This window comes from Polypterus senegalus, chromosome 8, assembly GCF_016835505.1.
Source record: "Polypterus senegalus isolate Bchr_013 chromosome 8, ASM1683550v1, whole genome shotgun sequence".
NCBI lineage: Eukaryota > Metazoa > Chordata > Cladistia > Polypteriformes > Polypteridae > Polypterus > Polypterus senegalus.
Genome location: NC_053161.1, coordinates 50,748,875 through 50,776,448, shown reverse-complemented (window position 1 = coordinate 50,776,448; position 27,574 = coordinate 50,748,875). Strand labels below are relative to the sequence as shown.

The window sequence follows — 27,574 nt, the reverse complement described above, 5'->3', positions numbered from 1 at the left end:
GGCTAGCTCTATTTCTCTCTCTCTCTCTCTCTTAGCAGCAGGAAGGCACGTCTGACTGAGAACAATGCAACACATGCGGAAATCATAGGTGCGCACAAACCGAAAGGGAAACTGACTTTGTTCGTATACCGAGTGTGTGGTCGTGAACTGAGGCAAAAGTTTGGCAAACTTTTTGGTCGTGAACCGAGTTGTACGTGAACGGAGACGTTCGTGAACCGAGGTTCCACTGTTATAGGTAAATAAATAGATAATAACAACTTATATCAGACAGTATGCCATAAAGAGTGTTAGGGGCCATGGTTTTGTGAGTTAGTTTTAGTTTGAAAACAGCACACTCAAGACTCAGTGGGTGTGGGTGTGTGCTGCTGCAAAGCTGTTCATTGCCAGGGTGTTTAATAAGGAAATTGGCTGATCACGTATTCACATGCAGGTGCAATCAGTTCAGCCAGTTTCCTCAGTGACACTATGATAAAAGGAGCTTGCATAGGTAAGGTGGGGGAGAACGAAATGAACAAAAGAACAAAGGAAAAGGATGTTGGTAAAATTGAGAGAAAGATGATAACTAAAAGAAAGAAAAGTCAGGATTATGGTAGGGCTAGTGCGGCAGATAGGAGGTAGGGCAGTTAAGGCAGAAAGCATTTGATAAGGTGCCACATGAGAGGTTGGGCATCAACTTAAAAGAAGTGGGAGTTCAGGGTGATGTTTTTATATGGGTGTAGAATTGGATCAGACACAGGAAGCAGAGGGTGATGGTGCGAGGAACCGCTTCAGAACTGGCTGATGTTAAGAGTGGTGTTCCACAGGGGTCAGTGCTAGGGCCGCTGCTATTTTTAATATATATAAATGATTCAGATAGGAATATAAGTAACAAGCTGGTTAAGTTTGCAGATGATACCAAGATAGGTGGATTAACAGATAATTTGGAATCCGTTATATCATTACAGAAGGACTTGGATAGCATACAGGCTTGGGCAGATTTGTGGCAGATGAAATTTAATGTCAGTAAATGTAAAGTATTACACATAGGAAGTAAAAATATTAGGTTTGAATACACAATGGGCGGTCGGAAAATTGAGAGTACACCTTATGAGAAGGATTTAGGAGTCATAGTGGACTCTAAACTATCAACTTCCCAACAGTGTTCAGAAGCCATTAAGAAGGCTAACAGAATGTTAGGATATATAGCACGATGTGTGGAGTACAAGTCCACGGAGGTTATGCTTAAACTTTATAATGCACTGGTGAGGCCTCATCTGGAGTACTGTGTGCAGCTTTAGTCTCCATGCTACAAAAAGGACATAGCAGCACTAGAAAAGGTGCAGAGAAGAGTGACTAGGCTGATTCCAGGACTAAAGGAGTTGATTTATGAGGAAAGATTAAAAGAGCTGAGCCTTTACAGTTTAAGCAAAAGAAGATTAAGAGGAGACATGATTGAAGTGTTTAAAATTATGAAGGGAATTAGTACAGTGGATCGAGACTGTTATTTTAAAATGAGTTCATCAAGAACACAGGGACACAGTTGGAAACTTGTTAAGGGTAAATTTCGCACAAACATTAGGAAGTTTTTCTTTACACAAAGAACGATAGACACTTGGAATAAGCTACCAAGTAGTGTGGTAGACAGTAAGACGTTAGGGACTTTCAAAACTCGACTTGATGTTTTCTTGGAGGAAACAAGTGGATAGGACTTGCGAGCTTTGTTGGGCTGAATGGTCTGTTCTTGTCTAGAGTGTTCTAATGTTCTAAGGGAGAAGGCTCATGCAGAGCAGTGGTGCTCCAGGGGTATGGTTTGAAGTGGAGCAATGAAGTGAACTAGGAGTGGCCAGTTGCTCCAAGAAGGCTCATGGATGCCAAAGGATGGTGGTGTGAGAAGGGGGCATGGCTTGCAAAATCCCTTTGGATGCTGAGGGATGGCAGTAGGGATGTAAGCTACTTATGGTTGACTGCGTGCTTGTCGAAGGGCATTATCTTCTTGCTAGAAGTCCTTAATGGGTAATCAGAAGAAACATACTGTAGATACAAAAGGATTCTGTATTCTATATTCTGAGGCTTCTGATTCTTTTATGGACTAACCCTGACTGTGTTTTAACCTTGATTTTAACTTATTTATAGATGGGTTATTGGAATTTAAACCTTCATTTGAACACTGTTTTATCTTGGATTATTTATTTATTTATTGAAGACTGCGCTTTTTATTTTTGAACACTTTATGGCTGTAAAATAAAAACACTAAGCAAGTTTTGTACCTGTCCTTGTTGTTATATGTTCTCATTCACCCTAGTCCATCTCAGTTCATGACTATTGATGACCTGGATTCAAGGATGTAATGCTAGCTGCAGCAACCTAGGCAATAATAACAACAAATAATTAAAACAATAGTAATAACAAATGTACCGCATATAAATAAACTACCTGGAGCAGATCTATGTGGAGATGGGCAGCATAGAGTCCAGAGTCTGGACTTCCCAGTGGTAAGAAGCTGTCGTAAAACCTGGCAGAACTGGTTCTGGAGCTAAGGAACCTTCTGCCAGATGGAAGTGGAACAGGGAAACCATGGGAGGGGTGGGAGCGGTCCTTCACAATGCAATAGGATGTGTGGCTACATCTCTTAATAAAGATGTCTTTAGTGGAGAACAAAGAGGTTCCTAAGATTTTTTCTGCTATGTGCTCTACCTGATTGTAGGACCGTGTAATCAAAGATTCTTCAGTTTCCAAACAAGATGGTAATTCATCTTGTCAGAACGCTCTCAATGGTGCCCCTGTAGAAAGTGATGAAAATGGTGGGAGGTAGGCTTGCTTTCCTCAGTCACTGAAGGAAACAGACATGCTGCTGTGCCTTCTTGGCTATGGTGGTGACATGAATTGACCATGTAAGCTCAGCTGCCAAGTGCACACCAAGGAACTTGGGGGACGGCAGTGCTCAGATTGATGGTACTAGTGATGGTGTTTCAATTGTCTGGGGTCTCTCTGTCAGGAAGTCAAGGATCCATTTGCTTAGTATTGTAGCCTTGCAGACTCTGCTTCCATGTGAGCTTCTGAGGGTTGATGGTGTTGAATACTGAACATGAAGTCTAGAAAATGTAATAATAATATAGTATCAAAAAGAGTTGCATGTTAATCATAAAACTTAAACATATGTCGACCAAGTGAAAAGAATCAAAAGTGAAAATGCACAAATATTTGTTACTCAAAAAAATAAAGGAGAAGATCAACTGGAAATGACAAACCTGCCCTTTTGTCCTGTTTATTTTTCCATATTATGGGCATTATCTCAATTAATTGATTTCCTCATTGTACTTTTTGTTTCATTGTTATACACTGATTAAAAAAAAACTCTACTCATGTTGTATGTCTTCTACAGAATCATATCTATCACAAGGACCATATTAAGGATGCAATATATGTAGAACTACTATATACACCACAAACATTTTTCAAACTGACAATTAATTGTCCATCATATTTTATTTGTTCATTGCAATATCAATATAAGCAGCCTTTTTCTTTACTAGCTGTGTAAGCCCATGCTGTAAAAAGCCCGGGTCCTACAAACTATTGAAATCGTCAGAAAAAAAATTGAAATGCAGAGATGTCAAGTAATTGAAAGGAACTACTCTGAGCGTCTCTCTCCTAGATTTCGTTGTGCTGACTTGCTCGCATCGCTTGTGTATTAGTGGCGGGAGGAAAAGTAAAAGGGATACCGTTTTGCCGATGTGCTTGTCTCACTTGCATAAGAGATTCTCTCTTTTCTCTGCTTTTGTACTTTTGGCAACAGAATTGCTTTCTTCTTCCAATTCATTAACTTGGGGCCGCCTTGCCGGCTCTCTGAGCTTCATGCTGTACTAGCCTTGCACTTCCGGGCCGGACAGACAGATATACACATTTCCACACGTAGATGTTTAGTTTTCTGTTTCCTCGGAGGTAGAGCCCTTACCCCGACTCCACCTTTCACTTACAGACCTGACAGACACATAGACGTTGATATATAAGATATTTTGTTTGATAGGTGGTTATTTATCCTAATACAGAAAAAAGGACATCTACAGTAAATATTCTAAACTTTGGCACATAGGAGTATACATCCAGTCAGTCAGCCATTGTCAAACCCGCATAGTCCTGAACAGGGTTGCAGGGGTCTGTTGAAGCTAACATAGGGCACAACACAGGAACAAACCCTGGACAGGGCGCCAGTCCATCGCAGGACAAATGGACACATTCATACACACAAACACCAACCACACACTAGGGCCAATTTGGCATTGTTAATTCACCTAACCTGCATATCTTTGGACTATGGGAGGAAACCAGAGCACCCAGAGGAAACCCACATGGACACTCCATGCATGGATAACCTGGGAAACGAACTCTGATGTTTTTACTGCAAAGCAGCAGCGCTACCTCTGTGCCATTATCAAATCAACTTAATCCACTTCATACTAGACATGAAGAGCGATACAGATTTACCCCAGCTATAGAATAAAATTAAAAATGTTGGACAGTATAAGGAAATAGAATGAGGTATATCAAAACTGAGCTTTCAAGGCTGGCAAACTATGTGAATATTGTACAGAGTGGTAATGAAGGTCCAACCTCATTGAATGAAAGGACAGCATGAGAAAAGAACTGGGCTTTGAAATTTGAGGCTAATGGATTCCAAGAAAGATTGAAAACTAAATGACATTTTTTGAAATGGTATGGAGGCCAGGTGTCTCTTGAGAGTCTGAAATGTTTAAACAATGTAAAGCACCATAGACAAGTTTTCAGGAATTTCCAAATAATCAGCTTTGTAAGTCAGTAATAGAGACCATTCGAAGTTCGACAAGAAAACTATGGGAAGAGTCAAGTGAAGGCTAATATGGTAACCGCATTTTGTTTGGATTCATGCATCATGTTGATATTTCATTAAGTTACTTTATTAGGGAGTTTGACATGTGAACAAGAAAAAAGATTGCCCACTCATTCACTTAACTCGTGTGCCTCATAAGTTTTCTGCTAATGTGTTAAGACTGTGACTTGGTGTCTGATTTCTTTTCCCCCCTGTACCACACAGGAAGCCTCTGATCTCTCTCATCTTTGGTTCAAATCCTAGGCAAGTACCAAATGTTTCATATATAACTTGACTGGTTAAAAATCAGCAAACAGTTACAAGGCACCTGTCCCCCTTGTCTTGTTCCCTTTTAAAGAACTTTGAAGTGCAGAAAATGAAATAGAAGTTAAACCAATGAAATTTCCCTCCAACTACAGCACCATTATTCACGAAACTCCACGGCAATGCCCCGACACCTGACAAGATGGTGAACATGTTAAAGCAGGCCAAACTGAGACAAACAGCTGTCAGCAGCCACTCTGTTAAAAGCCTGTTGTCTGGCACACTGCTGTCTGAATGATGTTATGATCGCTTTTGAAATCTGTTCTAAATGTTGTGTTAGCTGTTCTCAGGTTGAGCTCATGGGGAGAAAATGGGAGGTGGTGTGGGATTAGTTTGCAAATCTGTTTGTCACTCCAGAGGTGCTTTTATATAATCAACAAATCACAGAAATGAAATATTAAGAGGCAACCTCTTAGTGTTTTACTAATTGTTCTTCTCTTTAACTGCAGCATGCTGCCACTGTGCTTGTATTTGGGAATGAGCAAAAAGGAAAAATTAAAACTTTCCACGTGTATTTTAAATTTCCTTTTCATCATGCATTAAAAATTTAAAAGAACAGTATTTACCAGATGCAAAGTATACAATGCAGGATACGTGACAGAATCCAGTTCACTGGGTGGGAGTCCAGAGCAGGACTCATTTACTCTCACACATACACACACACACATTGTCTGTAGAGCAAATTTAAAATTGCCAGTTATCCTAACCTGCACATATTTAGGGACGTGGGAGGAAAACCAGAGTATCTGGAGTGAAAACTCCACATAGCCTGCTGCCATGCCAAGGATTAACCCCAGACTACTGGACTTCTAAGGGAGTAATGTGACCCCACTTTTAGACAAATACATTTATATTTATGATTGGCATTTTCTTTTTCTGTTCTTTGTTTATTGACAAAAAAATGGGTACATTTATTCAACAGATGCTTTTGTCCAAAGTGAGTTGCACATGCACAATACAGCTTAGCGTACTATTAACACAAATGATGGTGATCGATGTAACTCCTTTTTTTATTTTCTTTTTTTACCTTAAGTGACAACAAAAAGGCTTTTGAGACCGATATTAAATTCTTAGACTCTTTCTTTTTCTACAGAAGATACTAATAAATTGAATAAAACAGATGCATTTTTTCCCCTTTCTCTCAGATTGGAGATGGAGCCATTGGGGAACACACCTGTATTATAACCAGACAAACAAATATTGCAGAGAACACTTGGCAAGTAGTAATCCTGAGTGAACCATGCTTTCGAATTACCTGTGGGCTCCAGTAATAAGCGTATTACTCAAATCCTGCTAGTCCTTTGCGAATAATGCGCTCCACCATAAAATAATTTGCTTATTCATTTTCTTCTCCTACTACCTGTAAATCCTTGTCATATTTATGGACATAATCTATACAAGAAAGGAGTGTGCCTATACCAAGTTCATTTACAGCTGCAAGTTAAGCAGACATTACTTTATACTGGTGGAGGCAACTGCTGACCTGCAGGAAACCACTGCTTACATAGAGAACATCCAAACCCCGAACAGAAGGCACCCCCTGTCAGAAAAGGAACTGTGCTGAATGCTCTCTGAGTATTTGATTCTACTGAATGTGTAGTGAAATTCTACTACTGCATTGGTGTATGTTCATAGATAATCTGCCTCAATCCATTTTACATCCTTACATGTTGAGGCTGGCTATGAACCCAGAGCTCCAGAGCCATAAGTAGTAGCTTAGCCAGTTGGGCTAAAATGAATTCCCCCGACTCCCCTTAATTAGCAGGCATCTGACTTCTACTGAAACTGCAAAGTTTCCGCCTTGCTACAGTTATGATGTGGTGTGGTAGTTAAGGAGTGAACTGTACATGTATGTCTGAAGATTGCCTGTTCAAACTCTGCCACTGACTCACTAGGTGAACCCCAGGCAGGTCACTTATTGTGCCTGGACAACCGTTGCAATAACTTTACTATACAGTACAAATTTATACAACTTTGTATTCACTAATATTTTATAGAGTGATGACGGTCATATACACAATGAACAGTAAAATTAATTTGTTAATCAGCATGCAAACATACCTCCAATCTGTTTTCCTTACCTGAAAAATCTCATTTTACGATTGAGTTTTGTATAAAAGGTGCTATATAAGTAAAATTTTTCTTCATCACAAATCATTAAATATAGTTTCCTTGAACTGTTTATCACAGGTAATCTGTGACAGCTTTCCTACTTTAGTAATCAGCCTGAGAAATAGTTGTATAATTCAGCTCTGACTATGGGACCACTGGAAATTGAAACTGTTTATTTAGCATAATCTTTTTCTCATTTCTCATTATCCTCTTGATTTTTGTACTAGGCAACTACCTTCATTGGCAGTCTTCATACAAAAGAATTTACACCTGACCTGCATAATTTCCCTCAGGACAGGTTCACCGAAGGTTATTTTGCAAGGTGAATATGTTACTTAGAATGCAGTTAATTTGAGGTCAGAGGGCACTCTGTGGGTAAAATGCAGGCTCATTTTTATGCAGATGTGTGCTAATTTATTCTATCAAGATTTCAGAACACTTTCAGTGCCAACACGCCCACATGTGACAGGCTACATTAATTGGACAAATCAACAAAATTTATTTTAATATACAAAATGCCTCCTGAATGTTAAACACACAACATCTGAAAGACTTAATTGATCACCGATAACTAAACATGTGGGAGTTCTTATTTATACAATATACGCTCACTCACCTGTGGCCAGATTATACAAAGCAATTTTTTTCCAATTAAGTAAAAGGTGTGCATATAAATTTTATATGCTCAGTTTATTGGTATGTGATTCTAACTTTATTCTGAAACTATAGAACCTTGATTAGCAATGCAGCAAATGGTGTAGTACAGCCAATGACTTAGATGTCTGAATTCGGATGTTCGATACTGTGAAAAAAGAAAATGTTAATGGTCAAAATATGAATTTAAGAAGGACAGTATGTGTGTACATTTGTCAGTGCTACTGCACTGCTCTTTGAACTTGTGCTCAAATTGCAGCTGAGTCACATGACCTCCCTTCCACATCTTATTAACATGATAATTCAGTTACAGTGCACCTCCAAGCTGGCTTACTATAAATGAATATGGGTGAGTGTGTGAATGTCATGTGCTGGATTGAAACCGGTACAGAGCTGGCACCTGTTTTGCGCTTCATATTTCTAGGATAGGCTGTGCTTCCCCGTGAGCCTGTTTTGAATTAAATGGGTTAAAAATAAATGAATGAATATGTTGAAAACCTGTATGCATTGTAGTATTTTGGGATGTTTGTGTTGAGGTCTTGCAATGCACGACAATTGGACTGAAGCAATGTTAGGGCACCAACCGGGTCACCCCATTTAATGTTAATAAATAAAAACAGTGCATGATGGTGTAATAACAAAACAGAAATGCCCATGGCAAGGGTTCTTTGTTAGATCAGGTCTGCTGCTCCTTCTCTTACGAGTATAGGTCCAGAATGACAAGCCACCTTCTGTGGGTGTCTCATTTTTATGCTCCTCCCACCTGAGGGGCAGAGTCAGTTGCCCTCACTGGGCAGCTTTTCCTGGCTGCTGGAAGAGAAAGAGATGATACCATTAGTGACAGCATCCCTGTTGTCCCAGGGTCAGGAGTAAGGAGGTTGATCTGCAGACACACATGCATGACAGTGTTTTATTCCATAAATAACAGAATAAAGCTACTAGAGTTATGCAGTGGCTTCTACTAGAAGTCAAATGGGACTGGTAAGCAGAATTTCCTGATCTATATAGACAGGATTGCAATATTAAGTCATGTTTAGCTTGATAAGGGAGAGCTGGTGTGTGGATAAACAAGACCATAAAGCATCTTTAAATAACTTTCAGATTGTGGTAATACTATGAAATTTAATTAGTATAGAAGTTGTAAATAGTATCAAAGTATGTCCCCTTAAACACAGGCTGTTTGCCAAACCGTCCAATAACATGGATGCCAGTTTTGAAAGCCGCCTTTTGCATTCTGAGGTCCTGTGGCTGTCTTGCGGGGCAGTTTTACAACAAGTACTTGATCTCCACTCAGAGCTGCGTGAATTTCTCTCGTCCGAAAACTCCCAGTTTGCTATGTGTTGTTTCAAGCAGTCGTGGGTTCTTAAGCTTGCATATTTGGCTGACATTCTTCAGCTTTTAAAATACTTGAATCAGTGCATGCAGGGCTGTGACCACAACACACTTAATTTGCAAGATAAAGTTCTGACATTTATACAAAAAATCTAACTGTCAAAAAAAAAAACTAAAAGAATGAAATACTGTAATGTTCCTGCTCCTTCACCAGGAGCTAGGAACGTCCAATGTACCAGTAGACATAGTCCTGCCTATAATATTGTCACAGCTGACACACCTGAAGGAATACTTCAGCAACTATTTCCCAGACCTGGACAATCATCATTTAAAATGGATCAGAAATCCATTTGAGTTCAGAAGTGTAGAGGATTGTCTTGATTTGAGGTCACAAGAGGAATTAATTGAAATAGCCAATGATGGAAGTTTGAAAATGCAATTTCTGCCATTTCCCTAACAGAATGTTGGAGCAATCTTAGAAAGCAATACCCGGGGTTGAGCGAAAAAGCCATCTGATACCTCTTACCATTTGGAACAAAATACCTGTGGTGAGGCAGGTTTTTCTGCATTGAAAATACTGAAAAACAAAAACAGAGTACGTCTAAATGTGGAAAATGATTTGAGATTGGTGCTAAGCCAGCTACAACCCAGAGTGGACAAAACATGCAAGAACATCCAAGCCCAAAAGTCTCACTATGCCTAGGGTGAGTTTCATATATTTATTTATTATGAACAGTTTATTTTTTCCATAGTCAAAGTGCCTTGGTTTATATTGTTTTGTTACATGCACTTAACAGGTATAGCAGTTTATTATACAGTAGACATGTGGGATATGTCATATTTTGGATGGCGATAGATATGGTGTCCTCAGCCTTAAGGTAAATCTCTTAGGGGGACCTTAACATGGAAAAGGTTGGTAACCCCTGCATTATCTAGCTTTTCAAAACATTTCCTAGATAAATGTCACCAATTTGTGTTAAAGGCTGAATCTCCTTTTACTTTTGTTAAATGCAGTTTGCACAGAATGATGAAAAAAACTCGGAATATTAAATTTATTAGGGTAGTGGACTATTGTATCTATTTTATGTTGAGCAAGAATGAAATCCTCATGGTACAAATCGCCCGGGTTGCTGCTGCAAAAACTGCAATGTTCACCTCTTATGCCAATGCTTCTTAATATGTTTCCCCTCTGAATCCCCTTTGTCTCTTTAAGTCAAGTGTTTTAGTGTATACTTTTCTGTAAGGCGACACAGTGATCAGCGTAGCTTCGCAGGTTCATAGCACTGACTTCAAATTCTAGGTGCTCTAGTTTTTATGGTTTAGATTAACTGGTTAATGTTAGTTGGCCCTTTGTGAGTGTGGATTTTTGCAGGAGTAGGACCTGACCCCCATTCATGGTTGAATCCTGCCTTATCCAGAGTGTTTCTGGAATGTACTGTGGTCCCCTGTGCTTATGAATTGCATTAAGTGGGTCTGGGAATGTTATTTTAGCCTTTCTGTATAGTAATTTTTCCAGCTTGTGACAGATTCATACCTGTTAATATTTCACATTTAAAAAGTGAAACACAGACTGACAGCCTGTCACCTATGTGTTTTTCCAATCTAGGAGCTTGTATGAAATCTTAAACTCAGGCAGTATGACGCTTTCTGCTGGTGCCTGCCAATAATGTTGTCAATCAATGTGTGGCAGTAATCTTTCACAATAAGGCTTTTATGTCATCACTTTTCAGCTTTTTTACTGTGTAAACAGCTCTTAAACCGTCTGCTTATCACAACAATTTGGGCTAATGATGCATCCTTCAGCAAATAAGGCTTATGTTTGGACGCAGATTTCTACAGTGTACTTCCATCCATACACCAATTTACCCAAATGACATTTTCCCATTAATACTTATTCTCAAAGATGGGCCTTGTTTGTAGTTTGCTTTATATTTTTTGTTTGTTCATATGTGCTTCTGCTCCTTTCATCTACATTTCTTTGAATCATTTCCCTTACCTCTGTGGCCGTCAATTATTTTCTTGTCATTATGCACAAACTCAACCTTGTTTTTCTTTATTATTTTCCAAAAAAAGGTACCCCAGGTGAGAGAACTGATATGCCAGAATCATTCCAGCTTCAAGATGTAAATCTCCAGAAGTCTTTCTGTAATCCAGATTTTTGTTATCTACTGTATATTGCATTGACATACCCAGCAGGGATCATTAGCTCCACGAATGGACCAGTTCAGTGTCGGTGAATGCACTATGACAGTGTTTCCCAAACTCGGTCCTGGGGACCCCCTGTGGCTGCAGGTTTTTGTTCCAACCGGATTCTTAATCAGTGACAACACCTGATAAGACTGATTTCATTTAATTAGCTGGTATTTTTTTTTCTTTTATTCGACATTGAGAAAATCACAGCAGCATGATTTTTACATTTATAAGACATTTATAAATATTTGTGCTTTTGCTATAGATTTAAATGCTTAACTCTCTTTTGTTGATTTCATTATACTTTGCCCTTTCTCTGTGCAGTTTTTCCCCATTCGTTGTATCTTAATAATGACAATTTAAAACAAGCAGATCAGACACCCAGGCAAACAACACTGAATAATCAAAGGCTACAACTACTTTAGAGTCAGACCCACTAATTAGTAAATAATGGATTAATTAAACAATTAGAACACCTAGAAAAGTAGAATGAAAATCAAGATGAAAATACTGTTAAAAAGAAAACAAAAAACATTCCTATATAACTACTTGGTACATTTTAATATTTTTTTTCGCAAACTTAGTTTTCTAATTTCTATATTAGTTCTCTAAACACAGAACTTGGGAAATATCAGTTCACTTAATTAGCCCAGGAGTTCAATTAAAAAAAGAAGCTGGTTGGATCAAAAACCTGCAGCCACAGGGGTCCCTAGGACCGAGTTTGGGAAACATTGCACTATGAAAAGGTAGTTCTGCTTACAGTGCTGCCTTAAAACCACAATGGAAGTAAAATAACAATACAAATTATTATTAAAGAATCAATCAGCATGCAGTCCACATAAAGCTGTGTCAGGAAACCTCATTCAGGCAGTTGGCAGGGTGAATGCAGCTCATTCTGTCTGTCTTCTCTGTTGCTGAGGTGTTGTCAGTGTTCCAGGTGTCATCTTCTCCAAGTGGTGTTGGCACATGTAGAAATTTGGAGGGTCAAAGGTTTTCAAACTTCCCAGGGATGAGCAGATCAGCAGTTGTGAGTGTTTGCGTATCCAGGATTCAGTGGTTGTGTTGTTTTCAAGTGCCACAAAACAAATGGTTTTATAACTTTAAGATTGTATTGTCTTGGTATTTAACATTAAGCATGTGCATTTGTGCTTTGGAAACAAAGAACTTTTTTATGCTTCTCTCAACGGGGCCAAGAAATACTTTTCTTACAGACTGATACAGCGTTACAGCAAAAACAAAAAGCAAGACTGTATAATACGTAAAATAAAAAAAGGAAAAGAAAGCCAAGTAGCATGATGATAAATAGAAATGTATGTTCATATGAAAGAATAAATATTTCAAAACCAGGTTATGTATATAGTCGCCCTCTGTTTCTAACAGTTATATGATGGGCATTTATTTGTAGCCCAGTGATAAGATGCATATGCCATGTATATAAGTATGTATATATAAGTATTGTGTACTTGCACATGCACTTCCAGTGTAGGGTGTTGCCTAATGTTGAAGTTAGTGAGGCTTTAAAAATACTCTGGGGTGTCTGGCAAGAATGTCCTCTCTTGTTGATCTTGTTTTTAATAATCCTTGAATTTCTAATGAAATGCACTTTAAGGGACATACATTCAAAGGAATATCTTGTGGACTGAAACAATTTTTAGAAGACCTACTGATGATATCTGTTTGTTGTCTGATAAGTACAGCAGTATGCAGGGTTAAGTACAGCAGAAGATCTATAATGCGAATCAAAAAGGGTCAGTCTTCATATTAACCCAAGCAAGACGGTAGAGAGGTGAATAAATAATATTAATGACACCAATAATTTAGAAACCAAAGTGGATAGTAGTGTGGGTCATTTCACCTATACTGGCAGTGCTGTCTCTGAAGAAGGTAGCTACATGGTGTAGCTGCAGTAGTAAGGTGCCAAAATCATAAAAGAAACAGGCTACGGTTAAGAATCACTGACCATACTTCATTTTATACTGATTTGCCCAGAGGTGTATAACTACATCAGTCTCTGCCTAGATAAACATGATGATCGATTAAACAATGCTACATACCAATTTCCTTTGCCTAACAGTAGTGCATACACATTTTCATTGGTTAAAAAATAGTACTGTTAATCACTATCAAGAAGTACATATACCACTGTATCCTGATTTGAGACCAATGTCCCCAGAACATATTCATTTTCAAACCAAATAAATACCTTTTCTAAGGAAGCAGGCAGTTCTGTTCTCACAGTGCTGTATGTGGATGAGATATCAATCAAAGTCGTTTGATTTTCAAAGCAGGTGACTCTTTTGTGAGACAGGTAAACATCCACATCCTGTAGATGGCTATCAACAATAACCTGTAACGGAATTATTCAGGCAATTTACCTTTTTACTTACCATCCCAGTCTCAAATAAAGGGTGGCTTTTGCCCCATTCATCTATTGGCTTTTACATATGCTTTTTACACACACAAAGCTACATATGTTTATTGTGGTTTGTGACACATATGGAAACTCTGGTGATCTAAGGTAATCTCAAATGAGTAACTTTAGAAAATAACAAACTAGGAAGATTTTATATCAAAGAATAAAGACACAGGTTTGGTTGAATTGGACTTTCATTACAGAAAGATGATAGGGGCCTTGTAAGGTAATGCTGTAGTGGAATAAACAAGGGACAGAAAAGAGGAAGATCTAAACATTCATGGAGGAGAATGAGATTGTTATAAAGTGGAAATATGAGCAGGAATGAAGTGAAGTACATTGCTAGTGACTGGGTCAGGTGGAAGAGATTCATGGTTGCTGAAGGAATGATGTACTGTTAAATAAGTAAGTAAGTACAAACACTTAACTCTTTGTGACGGTGGGATTATTTTCTGTCCTCTAGTATGACTTTTCTTTAAGATTTTTGCCCAATAGATAATTAACAGTCACAAATTTGTGGTAATTTCCAGCACTATTGGTTACATTAAAAGAAATACAATTTAAATGTTAGCCTTTTTTTTCTTTAGTTTTACTCCTTAAAATCTGGAAAGCAGAACTCTATTATTAATACATTCTTTAGGTTTTCATAAGAGACCATGTTGACATTTGTATGCCTGTTTCATTGAACTGGATGCTGTGCCACTCACTGGCTCTAAGAATATCCATGTTATTTGCGTCTTATTGAATACACAGCCTACGGTGACATATTAAATATTGATAAAACTTCATTGCTGAGACAATCCAATACATGTATCAATCTTTGGATTGAAGTAACTAAAATCCTTTATTAATTGATTACTGTTCTGTGGAGGTGGGAGTCGTGATTTTGTTTCTAGAATTTCCTTTTTGAAGCGACAGACATTGATGAGGTTGTGTGTGGGAAAACTAGCAGATTAAATTAATGACTATGGAGAAGTGATTGGGAGTGTACCCAGGGGATTACTATTGGAATGTTACTATATGCTAATAACTGAGTTTGTGATCTGTTCTTGCCAATAAAACAGTAATTAAAAAATTCAAATTCACCTCCTGTTTCTATGGCAGACATTGTACCTGTGTCACATAAAAATGTGGTACTGTATGGGATGATGTTTTACTGGCTACATGTGGAAGCTGTCTTATACTGGTCAGTACACTCAGACTGGAATATGTCTAGTGGCATTTCATAGAAAAAAAACCCACAGGTTGCTATCAAATTAAATGTCAATAAGCTCCTTCTGGAGTCTCAAATGAGAAATGGCTAGAAAGGTCTCAACATTCACAATGAAAGATTTATAATTCCATAAGTAACTCTTGTGATGTTTCCACGAAAAAACTGCAGCATCTGCTGGAATTCCCCTGAGTGACATGCTTTGACATAATATTAGATAACCTTGATATCCAAGTTTGTTTTCAAAGTAAGGCATCAATCACACATGCATTGAACCTTTTTTTGTTTTCTATTTAACATTTTTTCTGGAAGAATGTATTTGGGGTATTATTGATATCTATTTTTTGAATGAGTATGGTTTTTAATGTGGCTAAGTTAGCCATTAATGTCATGTATCAACTCTTGCTAACTGTTCACATTCATCTTTACACAGCTCTTGCCTAATACTGAAGTGATAGTTACATGTGAACTTTGACCCGTGCTAAACATTTCATCTCTGTGTGTGTAAAAGCCACTGGTTGTTTGTTCCCATTTCCTCCCAGCAAGCAGCAAAGCATCCAAAATAGACGGCTGTTGCATTTTTAAAAATTCAAAGCACACACGTAGCTATATTTAGCACTTTATTAAAGCCAGTATCAATTCTTCACGATGCTAAAGACTCTGCAGAAATGGCATGAGGAGCAACATCTTTTATTTTTGCACCATATCTCAGTGCTTTTCTGTCACAGTTGTGGCTCCATCTGTGCCTACTACAATGCAATTAGTCCAACTGACTCCCGCAGAGTCTATTAGCTCATCAGGAATTTTAAAAATGTCACTTGCTGCTGGTGTGTAAAATAAAAATGCTTCCCCTATTTGATTATCACACTTATTTTATGCACATAGCATGAAATGTGAAATTGGTAAATATTGGTCATGTCATCCAATGGGCGATCATTATAACAACAATGACTGATACACTGCCTCTTTACACACAGCAGAGTTATGACTCTAGTATTTTTACTGTGGCGCTAGCTTTATCTTCAATGAAATTCTACGGGACAATTTCTGTTACTAAAAGGATAATCAAAGTTTAAACATTAAATTAGATTTTCAACATAGCATTCTTAAACCTTTTTAGATCCATTTCAGGAAAGTAGAAGCCAGAGGTTATCCTGGCAACATCAGGAACAGGAAATAACCCTGTACAGTGTCCAGTTATTATTGTTATCATTTATTTTCTATAAATTGTCCTGTTGAAAGCTACCAGTCTGAAGGGCGTTCATATGACATTTCCATCTGAGCCATAGCACATGAATGCAGCACAGTTCACTGAACGAAACAAATCTTGTAGTAAAATAAACAGAAAATATTTATATCACAGTATAATAAAAAAAAATTCCAACAGTTTTTTCTTTTCTTATCTCCCTAATGTCGACTTTTCTCAACAGGAGTTGTTGAGGGTGGTAATCAACTGAACATGGTGACAAAACCCACCGTTACATTTTAGTTTGACTCTTTTTGCTAGAAGGAAGTGTGGTTGGTCTGACCAAGATTCCCTGTGCTTGTGTGAGTAGTGAAGATCAAACAACAGCAAAAATGGTACGATGGTGAAGTGATCTGGAGATCGAGATCAAAAATTAAAGTGACATATCCACATCAGCTGATCGGTCCCCAGGTGATTGTGGTGCTGAACGCGCTCCTGCAGCTGATGCACCTATGGCAATGTTTGCCTTGGTGGACCATCACTTATAATGACAGGAGGTACAAACTAGATTGCATTACACTGTAATCATCATTGCCGCTGCCATCCCCACCATGCAAATACAACCTGGCAGCCAGCCTGCCGCACATCCCTACCAGCCATCATGCTGCCTATGAGTGACTCGATCCAGAAGAGATGGCAAACTGGTGCACACAGCAACAGACATTTTATATTGATTTACATGTGAAACTATTGTTTTGTGTGCTGTTCAGAAAACTGAATTTTTTGGAAAAAATTATTCTGCCCTCAAAAGGTTAAATTGTTGGCTTTGAACTTGCATACATAGTCAAACCAATTTAATCAGATGACACAGCCGACATCCACTCCCCAAGCAAGGCCATCATCTTTAAGACAATAATACATCAATTTAAAATCACTAACTAACTCGGCAGTCAGGGTTAAACGACTAGGAGATGAAATGCAAGTCTAGAATTAAGCTGAGCTGAAAACAGGGAGTTCTATGAAAGTTCGAAAACGATTAACATATATGGAGCCTTATAATATCTGTCCATTAATTAATTGTTGACAGTGGAAGAGAGGAAAACAAAAACTGCAATCAGCAGTGTCTCTGGAGAAAAAATGCCAATGGTGGGGTATAATTTCTACTGGACTTGTTTTTATCATACTTGGTTTTCTAGGATGTTCTCTCTCCAGTTGCTCCGGTTTCCTGCCATAGTCCAAAGACATGCAGGTTAGGTGCACTGGCGATCCTAAATTGTCCCTAGTGTGTGCTTGGTGTGTGTGTGTGTGTCTGCCCTGTGGTGGGCTGGCACCCTGCCCGGGGTTTGTTTCCTGCCTTGCACCCTGTGGCTGGCTGGTTTTCTAGACTTTCAAACTTGTTTTCTGTTGTGACAATATTGATGAACATTAATAATGATAATAATAATAATAATACATTTTATTTATATTAACCTTCATTTGCTTACTTTTATATTCCTTAATGATAGGGTGACTGAAAGAGATGGTCCTTCAGCTCTCTTTTAACCTCCTTGAGTGTGAGGTTGGTCCTCATGGATTTGTTGTTTTTAAGGGGCAGGCCATGGGCAACGTACTTCTGGTGCCTTTCTGCAAAGAGAAAATGACAGGTATCCTGAGGTATCAACTGTTCTTATGGTTCCCTTATGATGGTCTGTCTCAAGACGCTAGTACATTTTGCTTAAGGAGATGGAACAACCTGTTTTATATGTTTGTCATCATTTTCTGTCCTTTTGCTACATGTCAGTTCCAAGCCATTTATTTTTACTTAAAATTCTGATGGCTGACACATTAACCTGACTAGAAAATTATATCACATTTTTCTGTGAATTTCAACTTATTGATTGTGATGATTAAATGAAATAAATGGTCATATAAAAAGACCATTTCCCCTCGGGGATTAACAAAGTATATCAGAATAAAAAGAAATATACACATATTTTTTATATATCACAACCTGATATTTGGTAGGTTACCTACCAGGTAACACTTGTGGTTGGTTGGCCAGTCGGCTGACATCCGCCACTCCCTCTAAGTTGTGAAAACAAGATTGTGGACATATACAGCATATATATATATATATATATATATATATATATATATATATATATATATATATATATATATATATATATATATATATTGTATATATGTTTACAGCTACTGAACACTATGGCTATACCTTCATGTGTTTATAAAATCTATGCTAATACTTTAGAAGATGAGACTTTGTTGGAGTGGGCGGCACGGTGGTGCAGTGGGTAGCGCTGCTGCCTCACAGTTAGGAGACCCAGGTTCGCTTCCCTGTGTGGAGTTTGCATGTTCTCCCTGTGTCTGCGTGGGTTTCCTCCGGGTACTCCGGCTTTCTACCACAGTCCAAAGACATGCAGGTTAGGTGCATTGGCGATCCTAAATTGTCCCTAGTGTGTGGGTGTTTGTGCGCCTTGCCTGAGGTTTGTTTCCTGCCTTGCTCCCTGTGTTGGCTGGGTTTGGCATCAGCAGACCCCCATGATGTAGTTAGGATAAAGTGGGTTGGATAATGAATGGATGGACTTTGTTGGAAAACAGAAAGCTGTGAGATTTGTTTGATAGTTGTAAAACTTTTTAATCAAAGATATTCTGTTCGTCAAATATCTTTATTGAATATGCTTCCTTTATAAAGTGATTAAGGATCAGACTGGTTTAAGGTTAGTCAATGAAGTGATTTTTCATTTGGCATCAAAGAAATATGTTACAGTTTCATTTTTAAAAAGTATCAGCATATTCTGTAAAATTTTAAAGATATTAACTCCTAAAGTTATCAGCTGGTAGAAGATCCAAAAGAGGAGGATTTACTAGATTCACATACTCAAAAAATGTGCGTGAATTAATTATATTTAAGATCAGAACTTTTTAAGGTGGAATGGTTATGAAAGCAAAAAGGAAGTTTAATAAACTTTTGATTTTAAATGATTAAAACAATTCTGCCTTCTGGGTCCATTTGTTTATATAGTAGTGGGTTGAGATGTCAATTCTGGAGTTGCACGGAACAAATCAAAGGAGATACTTGATTGCAAATGCCATAAACATAACTTGCTTCTGCCAGGGGGCAGTGTATCCTTTGTATCTGTAGAGTGTCCCGGCCATCTTGAGGAGAAGGGCTTCAGCAGAGACCAAGGGAAGGAGTGACTTGGAACAAAACGTATTATCAGTTGATGTCAATAGACTAAAGGTAGACCTGCATTTGACAGTAGTGCAATTCTCGACAGGATCATGTGATGAACATATAAAGCCCCAGAATACTGTGACCATAGACTGTAAAGGACAGGTTTTTTTGCAAAAGATCAACTCACAGGAGGGAGAGAAGTCACAAATGTGGTAAGAGAGATACAAAAGATGTTTCAGTATTGTATTTGTCCAGTAATTTGGTGGAATCTACAACAGCCACACCTCATAAACAGAAAATCGGCTGATTATGTGTAGAGGTGTCCAGAGCTCTTTGTACTTCCCTGATGTGGTATTATCTTTCCTTATTTGGTATAAGTAAACCTTTATTTGATTTATTTGCCTTTTTTTATATAATTATGGATGACCTGAAGCCACATCATAACATCCACTGTATGTTTTGACAGAATTGGATGTTCTTGTTCAAATCCCAAAATGAGAAAAGTGACCAAAATAATAAATCAATGAATAATTTAATAAAAATAAGGTGGGATAATTAAATGGAAAGCACAAACTTAAAAAAAAAAAAAAATTCACTTTGGGGCCTGACTGTGACAGGCATTGAACTCCTGTCTGCTTACTAGGGCACCTGATCCACTTACACTCTGAACAAAGTATTTCCTCCTCTTGACTCTGGCCTTACTTTTCCTCCTGCCAGTCAATAGTATGGCCTGATAGATGGAGCCTTGATACCTATATGGGATCCGGTACTGATACCAGTAGTTTAGGAGTAATTTTCCTAGCTTTAATGACCATTCACCATTTCTTATTTGGTTAGAGGACTTGGACTAATTTCATATGGGAAACGTCATAAATCTATGAGGTATAATTCTTCCTAGTGGTTTGCATACTTACCAGGGCATCAAGGTGGGTTTCTCCTACTGTACTGTTGTCTGATGCATGTACTTAAAATAAATGGGTATACAAAGTGACTAATCATCTAGGTGCCACTCCTCAAAGTGTAAGATTCATTGCTGTCTGACATACTACTTGGAGTCTTTAGTCTAAAACAAGTTACTGCTAATATGTTTACTTAAATGTAGCTAGTTCAGTGAATAGAAATATATATTCTTCTCTCTTGCAATTTGTGTGTTTCATTGGCTGCATAAAAAACCTCTAATTTGAAACTAAAAGAAAATTTGCTCATATTCTTCTAAACTAGTTAAATAATCAAAAAACAGATTTTGTAAGTTCAAAAAGTTGCACTTAATGTAAATGTTGATTGATGTTCTTTGATAACCTTGGCTGTGGTCTGTAGATTTTTTTGCAGATTTTATTGGTAGTTAAACGTTGAAGTTCTGCAGAATTTTGTCTTCACCTTGAGTTTTTTTTTTACTTTTTTCCTTGTAAATGAATGAACACAAATATACTTTTAGATCCCAAAATTTAACCCAATAAAATATGAAGGCACTACTGTTACTATAGAAGGAGCAGGATGTTACTGTGAGTTTGCTGCACAGCATGAAGCCCACATATTGAGACGCACTAAAACCTACTTGTCCTTATAAATTGCCCCTCTGTGAGTATGTCTGTGTTTTAAAATATGACATTTATTTGTGCACCACATTGGGTTAGCATTCTCCTTGGATACAAAATTCATGCAAACAATTACAAATCTCTTAACTTACGACTGTATAGCACTTTCTTCATTTTTATATATTTGTTGTTACTGTGCAGTTTAGACAATTTGATAGTATTCACTCAGCTGTTTGATCCTGCTTGATTTTGACCACAACAGTTGTGTTAGAACATTGTGTAGCCAAATAAACAGAGCCACTATTCTTTATGCATAACATTTAGATCACTGAAAACACAACACTTTCCATCTTTAATTAAGTCTTTATCACCAGATCTAGGCTTATGTTCCTAATGCTGAGGATGTGACAGAAATGCTTTCTCTTACATACCAAGAAAGTTGAAAATGGAACATCCTTCTGTCCTTGCCTCTATTCTGTGGGCTGGGTATGGTACAAGGATGCTACCATTGACCTTAGAAGTGAAATCACAAGTGATGAACAAATGCCATTTTCTGCTAAGAGCATGCAAACTAGGAGCACTTGAAAGATTCCAGAGTTCCTTTTTGTCAGCATGAGCAGGACCAGAAGCAGAGTGCATAAACAGCCGAGGCCACTGTAGGGCAAATATGTGACTGTTTTGCTGTGTTTTTACTTTGACACTTTGTCTTGTTGGATTTAAAATAAAAGCTGCTAATTTACATAAAATTTAGTAGTCTGGCAGTATTTTGTTCCTGATACTGAGGAGATCCTGATGGCACCATTATAAAATGATGAAAACCCCCAGCATCTCTAAAGTTTGATGTTCTAAATGTTCTCAAAAATAAGAAGCTAGATATTGAACCTGGTCACCTTTCCCTTCCCTTCAGAAGATGCAAAATCAAACTTCTTTTTCTATTCTGCCTTCAAGGCACACGAGCTGTGAAGACACATCTAATTGAAGGGTTTTTCTTTGGTGTTTAATTGAATCAATAATGTTTTATGCTTCTCAAGGACAAAGATCCTCCAGCCCGGAAGTTAAACGCTTCACAACAAAATAGAAGTAAATGCTTCAAATATGTACACATCTTCAAAGTCATCTTGCATTGTGACTGCATCTGTATGAAAAGGAGGGCTGTGCTTTCCATCTGTGAAACATGCTGCGTTCAATTCAATAAACTACTCTATGGACAAAGCTAATAAAAAGTGTAAATCCAAAGAAACTTTGCTTTTTACAACAAAGACCTCTGTACATGGGTTTAATGTGCACAGGCCAACTTAAATTACAAATTATTAAATCTGACTCAAAGCTTTGATTTTTTTTTTTTTGCCCAGGTAGTTACAGAATGAATGTGTGATGCTGCCATCTCACAGGACTTCAGTTTCTTATTGATTGCTATCAAGTTGCCTTACGTTAGGCACAGGTATTGAAGGACTCGCTTCATATTTCCTTAAATTTCCTCTAGCAACTTAAGTCAGTTGGTTACTCTTTTTTACCTTAGCATGTGATAATGTAACTCCGTGAGTGCCTTGTAAAAAGTGGCATGGGCTCTAAAAATGCCAGGATATACTACAATTTCCCATGATCCAGGGCTGGAAACAGTTATTTCATAAAATGGATACAGAGCCAAATTAATACTTTCTAAAGCAATTTAATGTGGGTAAAATGATCAAACAAATCCACATTTTAAAAATATATAGATTTTTCAGAAATATGTTCAAAGTACTGTACATATATACTTAATATTAAAATGCAACCTGAACAACTGATCAATGTAACAGAAAACTCAAGTAATGAGTATACTTAAAATACACATTAGTAGTGTGCCATAGGAATTGCAACATAATACAGGACAAAGCAAAGCTAATCATTTTGGATTTATTTCTGTGGATTACTACCTGTATGTATCATCAGTTTACTCTGGAATTTTGTGAATGGAAGGGAAAATTACTATGTAAGTTGTGTAAAACTAAAGTCTGCAAAAAGCCCTCTCCTCTGTGTTCGCATGTTTTGCCCATCACACCTCAAACATTTAGTCTTTTTAGCCATGACGGTCTTCTTTAAATCTGTGTTATTCTTCCTTATTTTCATCTGTAATATAAGAGTGTGTACAAGAAATATAGCAGGATAGTTTAGACATTCACTTTCTGTTGAAGTTGTACTTAAACTTCATTGCGAAGCATCCATTTAGTAAGTGGGAATGCCTAGCCATGAAGTGATGATACTTTACAACCCTTCTTTATCAAGAGGCATAGGATAAGGAGGGAGAAGGGAGGCACTGTCATAAAAAAATGGTTAAATGGCTGCAGTTAGAGGAGGATACTATGAGAAAGTCTCTTTTCAGCTTTCATTACTACAACATATACTAAGGTATCTTAATGAATTATAAAGTAGTCTGCTTTTTGAATTGTTGAATTAGTTACAAATATAGTATATTAAATTGAATATTACAATTATATTTGTTCTTTATTTTTTGTTTCAGTAGAAAGATTTTTTCATTTATTTATTTATTTATGACTTTTAAGCCATTGTGGTTGGTTGGAATGTATAATATCAGCATACAGTAGGTCACAAAGCTCTTAGGGGGCACTAATACATCAAGGGTCCACTCATACCCAGCGTTACGCTTATTACATCAGCCAATCTAGAATAACTAGAGTAAAAACCCCAATTTACATAAAACACACATATATTGAATGTGAGAGAAAAATCAAGAGGATGTGGGGACTACTACAGACCTATAGTATTTTCAAACAATTATCCAGTCAATGTCTGTATAAATTGTAAGCTAACAAAAATAACCACTAAACCACTGTCGAACAATACTTATGTATTTTTTGTATATATGTTTGTATCAAATATAAAATGTAGGGAAAATGGTAAAAAAAAAAAAGGAAAAAGGAGCATTTAAGGTCATAAACTGAAACGTTTTTTTCTATTCATTAGGACATTACTATTGCATTTTTTTAAGTCTTGTTGAACATTTGAGGGGAATAGCGGAGATATACCAAATATACTGTATGTTTAAAAGATTTAAAAACTATAAATATTATAAAGCATGTTGTGAGATCATCGAATTTTTAATAGTTTATTCAGAACTGCCAAACACTGATTCCGGCAGAAATCAAATTCCTTTTCGGTTCCTTTTGACGTGACACTTTTTTTCTTTGCACAAACGCATGGACAGCAGTAAATGCCGTAATTTCTGGTGAAATTAGTTATGAAATACTTAAATGTAAACCTGAGTTAACATTATGTACGGTAAACATAACGATGCATCTTGCAAAATCTTTCCAGCAGTGAGACTTTGAAAAAAAGATTTGTTCAACCCGATTAGATAGTGCCGAGAGACAACATCTTAAAATGTCAGTATAATACGTCAAAACTAGATCGTATTTTAATAAGATTTAGGGATTTAACCAGAATTCCAACATTACAGATTGTTTTAAAAATGTCATAAAATGCAAAGCTGGATTTAAGGGTACCCTCGTTAAAACGGAGGTAAGGTGATAAACCTTGCGTTAGGGAGTCAATGACGGTGTCTGCAAACTGTGGGAAGGCTTTGATTAGGTTGTCTTTTAAAGGAACGATATCTAACTGTACTGTGGCATATTGTCCTCACCTTATACCTTCTGCGAATGTCCAGAATAAGGCCGACTTGTTCAAATCATACCAAATAGTAACAACGCATTGGATGGCTTGACAGATTTACTCTGTCCACACACAGCAGCTGGCCTTCTCGGGGGAATTCTAAAATCTAATCAGCTCCGCTTCGCCGTTTCGATTACGATATGAGTAAAAGGATTTTAATTGCAACTGTCCCTTCCGGTGCCATTTCACGGGGATTCGACCAGTCACGGACTTAGATGTCTTGCCCTGTAGTTATAGCCGCTGATCAATTTATCATCACTGCATAATCAAAAAAAGGGCCATTTGATTTCTGCAGTGGAGAAGAAATGATCATTATTGAAGACCTCTTCTTTAAACAGAAGTCTTAAAACACGTGCATCAATTTAGCCGATTTGATTATCCACAGAAAAATATAATTGTTTTACTCAAATGACACTGAAATCAGTAAGCCGCGAGTAAAGTTTTATATTATATAGCGCTTTTGGGCAATGTGTGCTCCAATTTTTTTTTTTACATATTATGAGAATACAGTATGAAGAACAAGCTAATGAATAAGCGGAACGATAATAGAAAAGTACTTAAAAATGCAGATTTAGACTGACATTTTGACTGACTACAACTTTGCTATGAAATTTTAAAACTAGTCTAGCTGTCGTTTTTTTTAAAACGTGAGGTTGTTATGCGTAAATAAATCATTTGGAGGCGCTGGAGTTACAGATTTGCCTGATTACTATTATGTTTAAAGTGCTCCAAAGTTAAACGACAGTTAGATTTTTTAAGGATAATATCATAATGTTGGGTAGTAACAGAAATTCAATAATAGGAGCGACCATTTGACTTGCTTATAAATTTACTTCTGCAACCAACTCGACAGCATGAGCATCCAAATAATTGCATTTAATGTTCCTGGTGAGCCCAACCTTGTTTTATTTTACGATTGCAATTGAAGGCTGATGACTGCTTTATTTCAGACGTTAGTCTTAACTGGCAGAAGACTTGCAGCAGGGTGTGTATTGATAGCTGTAAGTATTTTCTCGTACTGATCAGTCGCATTCTCACATTACATCAGAAACACACGCCGCAAGTGTGACAAAAAACAAGTCCGCCTCGGGAGTAATAAATATCAACAACGATCAGAAGAGAGCGCACTTACCTTAACATCGGGGTTGTATAATTGCAAGGATGCTAATAACCCACACGTTTCTTTTTTTTACCAAAGTGACCAATAGTCGGGTATGATTGTGCAAGTAATTTCGCTGTCCCTTAGCATTACGTCTTCCCCAAAACCACCCTCCGCCGTTTCCTTGCTAACGTAGAAGGGTCTCCTATACTACACCAGAACTGTCAACTTGCAGAGGATCGCAGGAACAAGCAGGTGCAAAAGTGGACGATGAGACGAAGTTTGAAGTGTCCGGGAGAGCGTTGGTTGCGTGACGTCACATGGGAGAGTAGAGCGAAAGTCGCGCCTGTATCTGCCGCGTTTAAATAACAAGGGCGAGAATGAGAAGCCAGAAGAGAGCAAGAGATCAGAGGCTGATAGACTCTGAGAAAGAGAGTGGTCATTAAACTACGCAGTATACTCGGAATAGGTTCTTACTTAGGAAGAGCAGTTGTCCTTACATTTAAAGGCAGACGACAAACGTGCTGACTTACTTGGTGCTGTTTTGTTATGCTTTTAAAATGCACTGCCAAGAGCGTATGAAAACCATGAGGTAAAAGCATATAGTAAAATGGAGCAGATGCAGCATAAGAGAAGCAGCAGCGCGAGTAGATGTGTGTGTGCGCGTAACTAGGAGAAAGACTGAAGCTGGGGCGCGTGAGGAATGCAGTCAAAAGAGATCCCCTTCTGGAAAATAGGAAGACCTAACTCAGTGAAGTAGCCAACTGGTGCAACGGAGCCCGTGCACATAAGCGCGTTTTACGCTCTGCTACTACACACGTTATGCATTACATACTTAACAGATGTATTCTGGAGGAAAAAAAATATAATTTACATCTGATCTGAGCCAGTGGCTGCTCCGACAAGTGAAATAACGAGGTAAAGGATACAAGACAATAGAAAAAGTGGGAGAAGACTCAGCGTGAAATCCCCGTTTCGACACCTAGTATTATGAGACACTTTCATTATAACACTACACGCAGAAATAAGACTGAGGACGGCGGTTTCGGACAGCGCAAAAGCGGTTCGGCTTTGGGCATCTGTTAAAAAAAAAGAAAGAAGAAGAGGTGGGGGTGGAAGAAACGAAGATTCATGGATCCTTCGTTTTTTTATCGTCTTTTAACTTCTAACACGTAGACGGACTAAGCAGGGGGAATACCCAAGCGAATCCTCGTCTTTACTTGCTATCTGACATTTATTTCTTCTCGGGAGAACGATGGAGGCTTTATGAATACGCCAGGGATCGCTTTTGGGGTGTTGAGTTAAATTCCGAGCACGATGCAGCTCCTTAAAGCTGTGTGGGCTTTAGCTGGAGCGGCGATCTGCTGTTTTGTTATTTTTGTGATCCGCTCGCACTTCCTAAAAGAAGGTAAGTTTTTCTTTTTCCCCCTCCAAAGACGATTTGTTTTGCTGATGCGGTGCGCAACTGATATCGCAGTGTTCCTCCAATGTAAATGAAAATTGCATCGCAGGGTAGAAAATGTCTGGCTTAAGTGTAAATGCCAAATGAGGAGACGCCCAAAAATAATACATGAAAAATGGTGCATGTGCCAAAGGTGATGCGATTTCATATTTGTGTGAGAAATAAAACCCCAAAATCTCTCCATCATTTTCTGAGGAGGTAGTAAGAATTATATTCGAATGTTACCGAGCTCCAAAATGGAAGTTCCATGTAAATGATCGAAACGGTATTTTGAAAAAGAAACAAAATAAAAAACAAATACACCCGAAAGATTCGAATGCTGAGCCCAAAGCATTCTGAAATAATAGTGATAGGTAACTGGATGGAAAAAGAAACACCTCTTTTG

At 37.8% G+C, this 27,574-nt stretch overlaps 1 protein-coding gene across 3 annotated transcripts in view; it reads left to right on the top strand.

Annotated features, from left to right (window-relative positions):
* Window positions 1–27,574, top strand: part of tafa5a (TAFA chemokine like family member 5a) — a 735,510-nt gene that overhangs the window by 236,193 nt on the left and 471,743 nt on the right. Inside the window, exon 1 of one of the 3 annotated variants that reach the window (XM_039761074.1) lies at window positions 25,694–27,135. The exons of the other annotated variants lie outside the window; for them this stretch is intronic. Within the exon in view, the coding sequence (XP_039617008.1) occupies window positions 27,045–27,135 (91 nt within the window). The 5' untranslated portion in view covers window positions 25,694–27,044. Of the gene's footprint in view, window positions 1–25,693; window positions 27,136–27,574 lie in introns of those variants that run through there. 3 annotated transcript variants of the gene reach the window in all.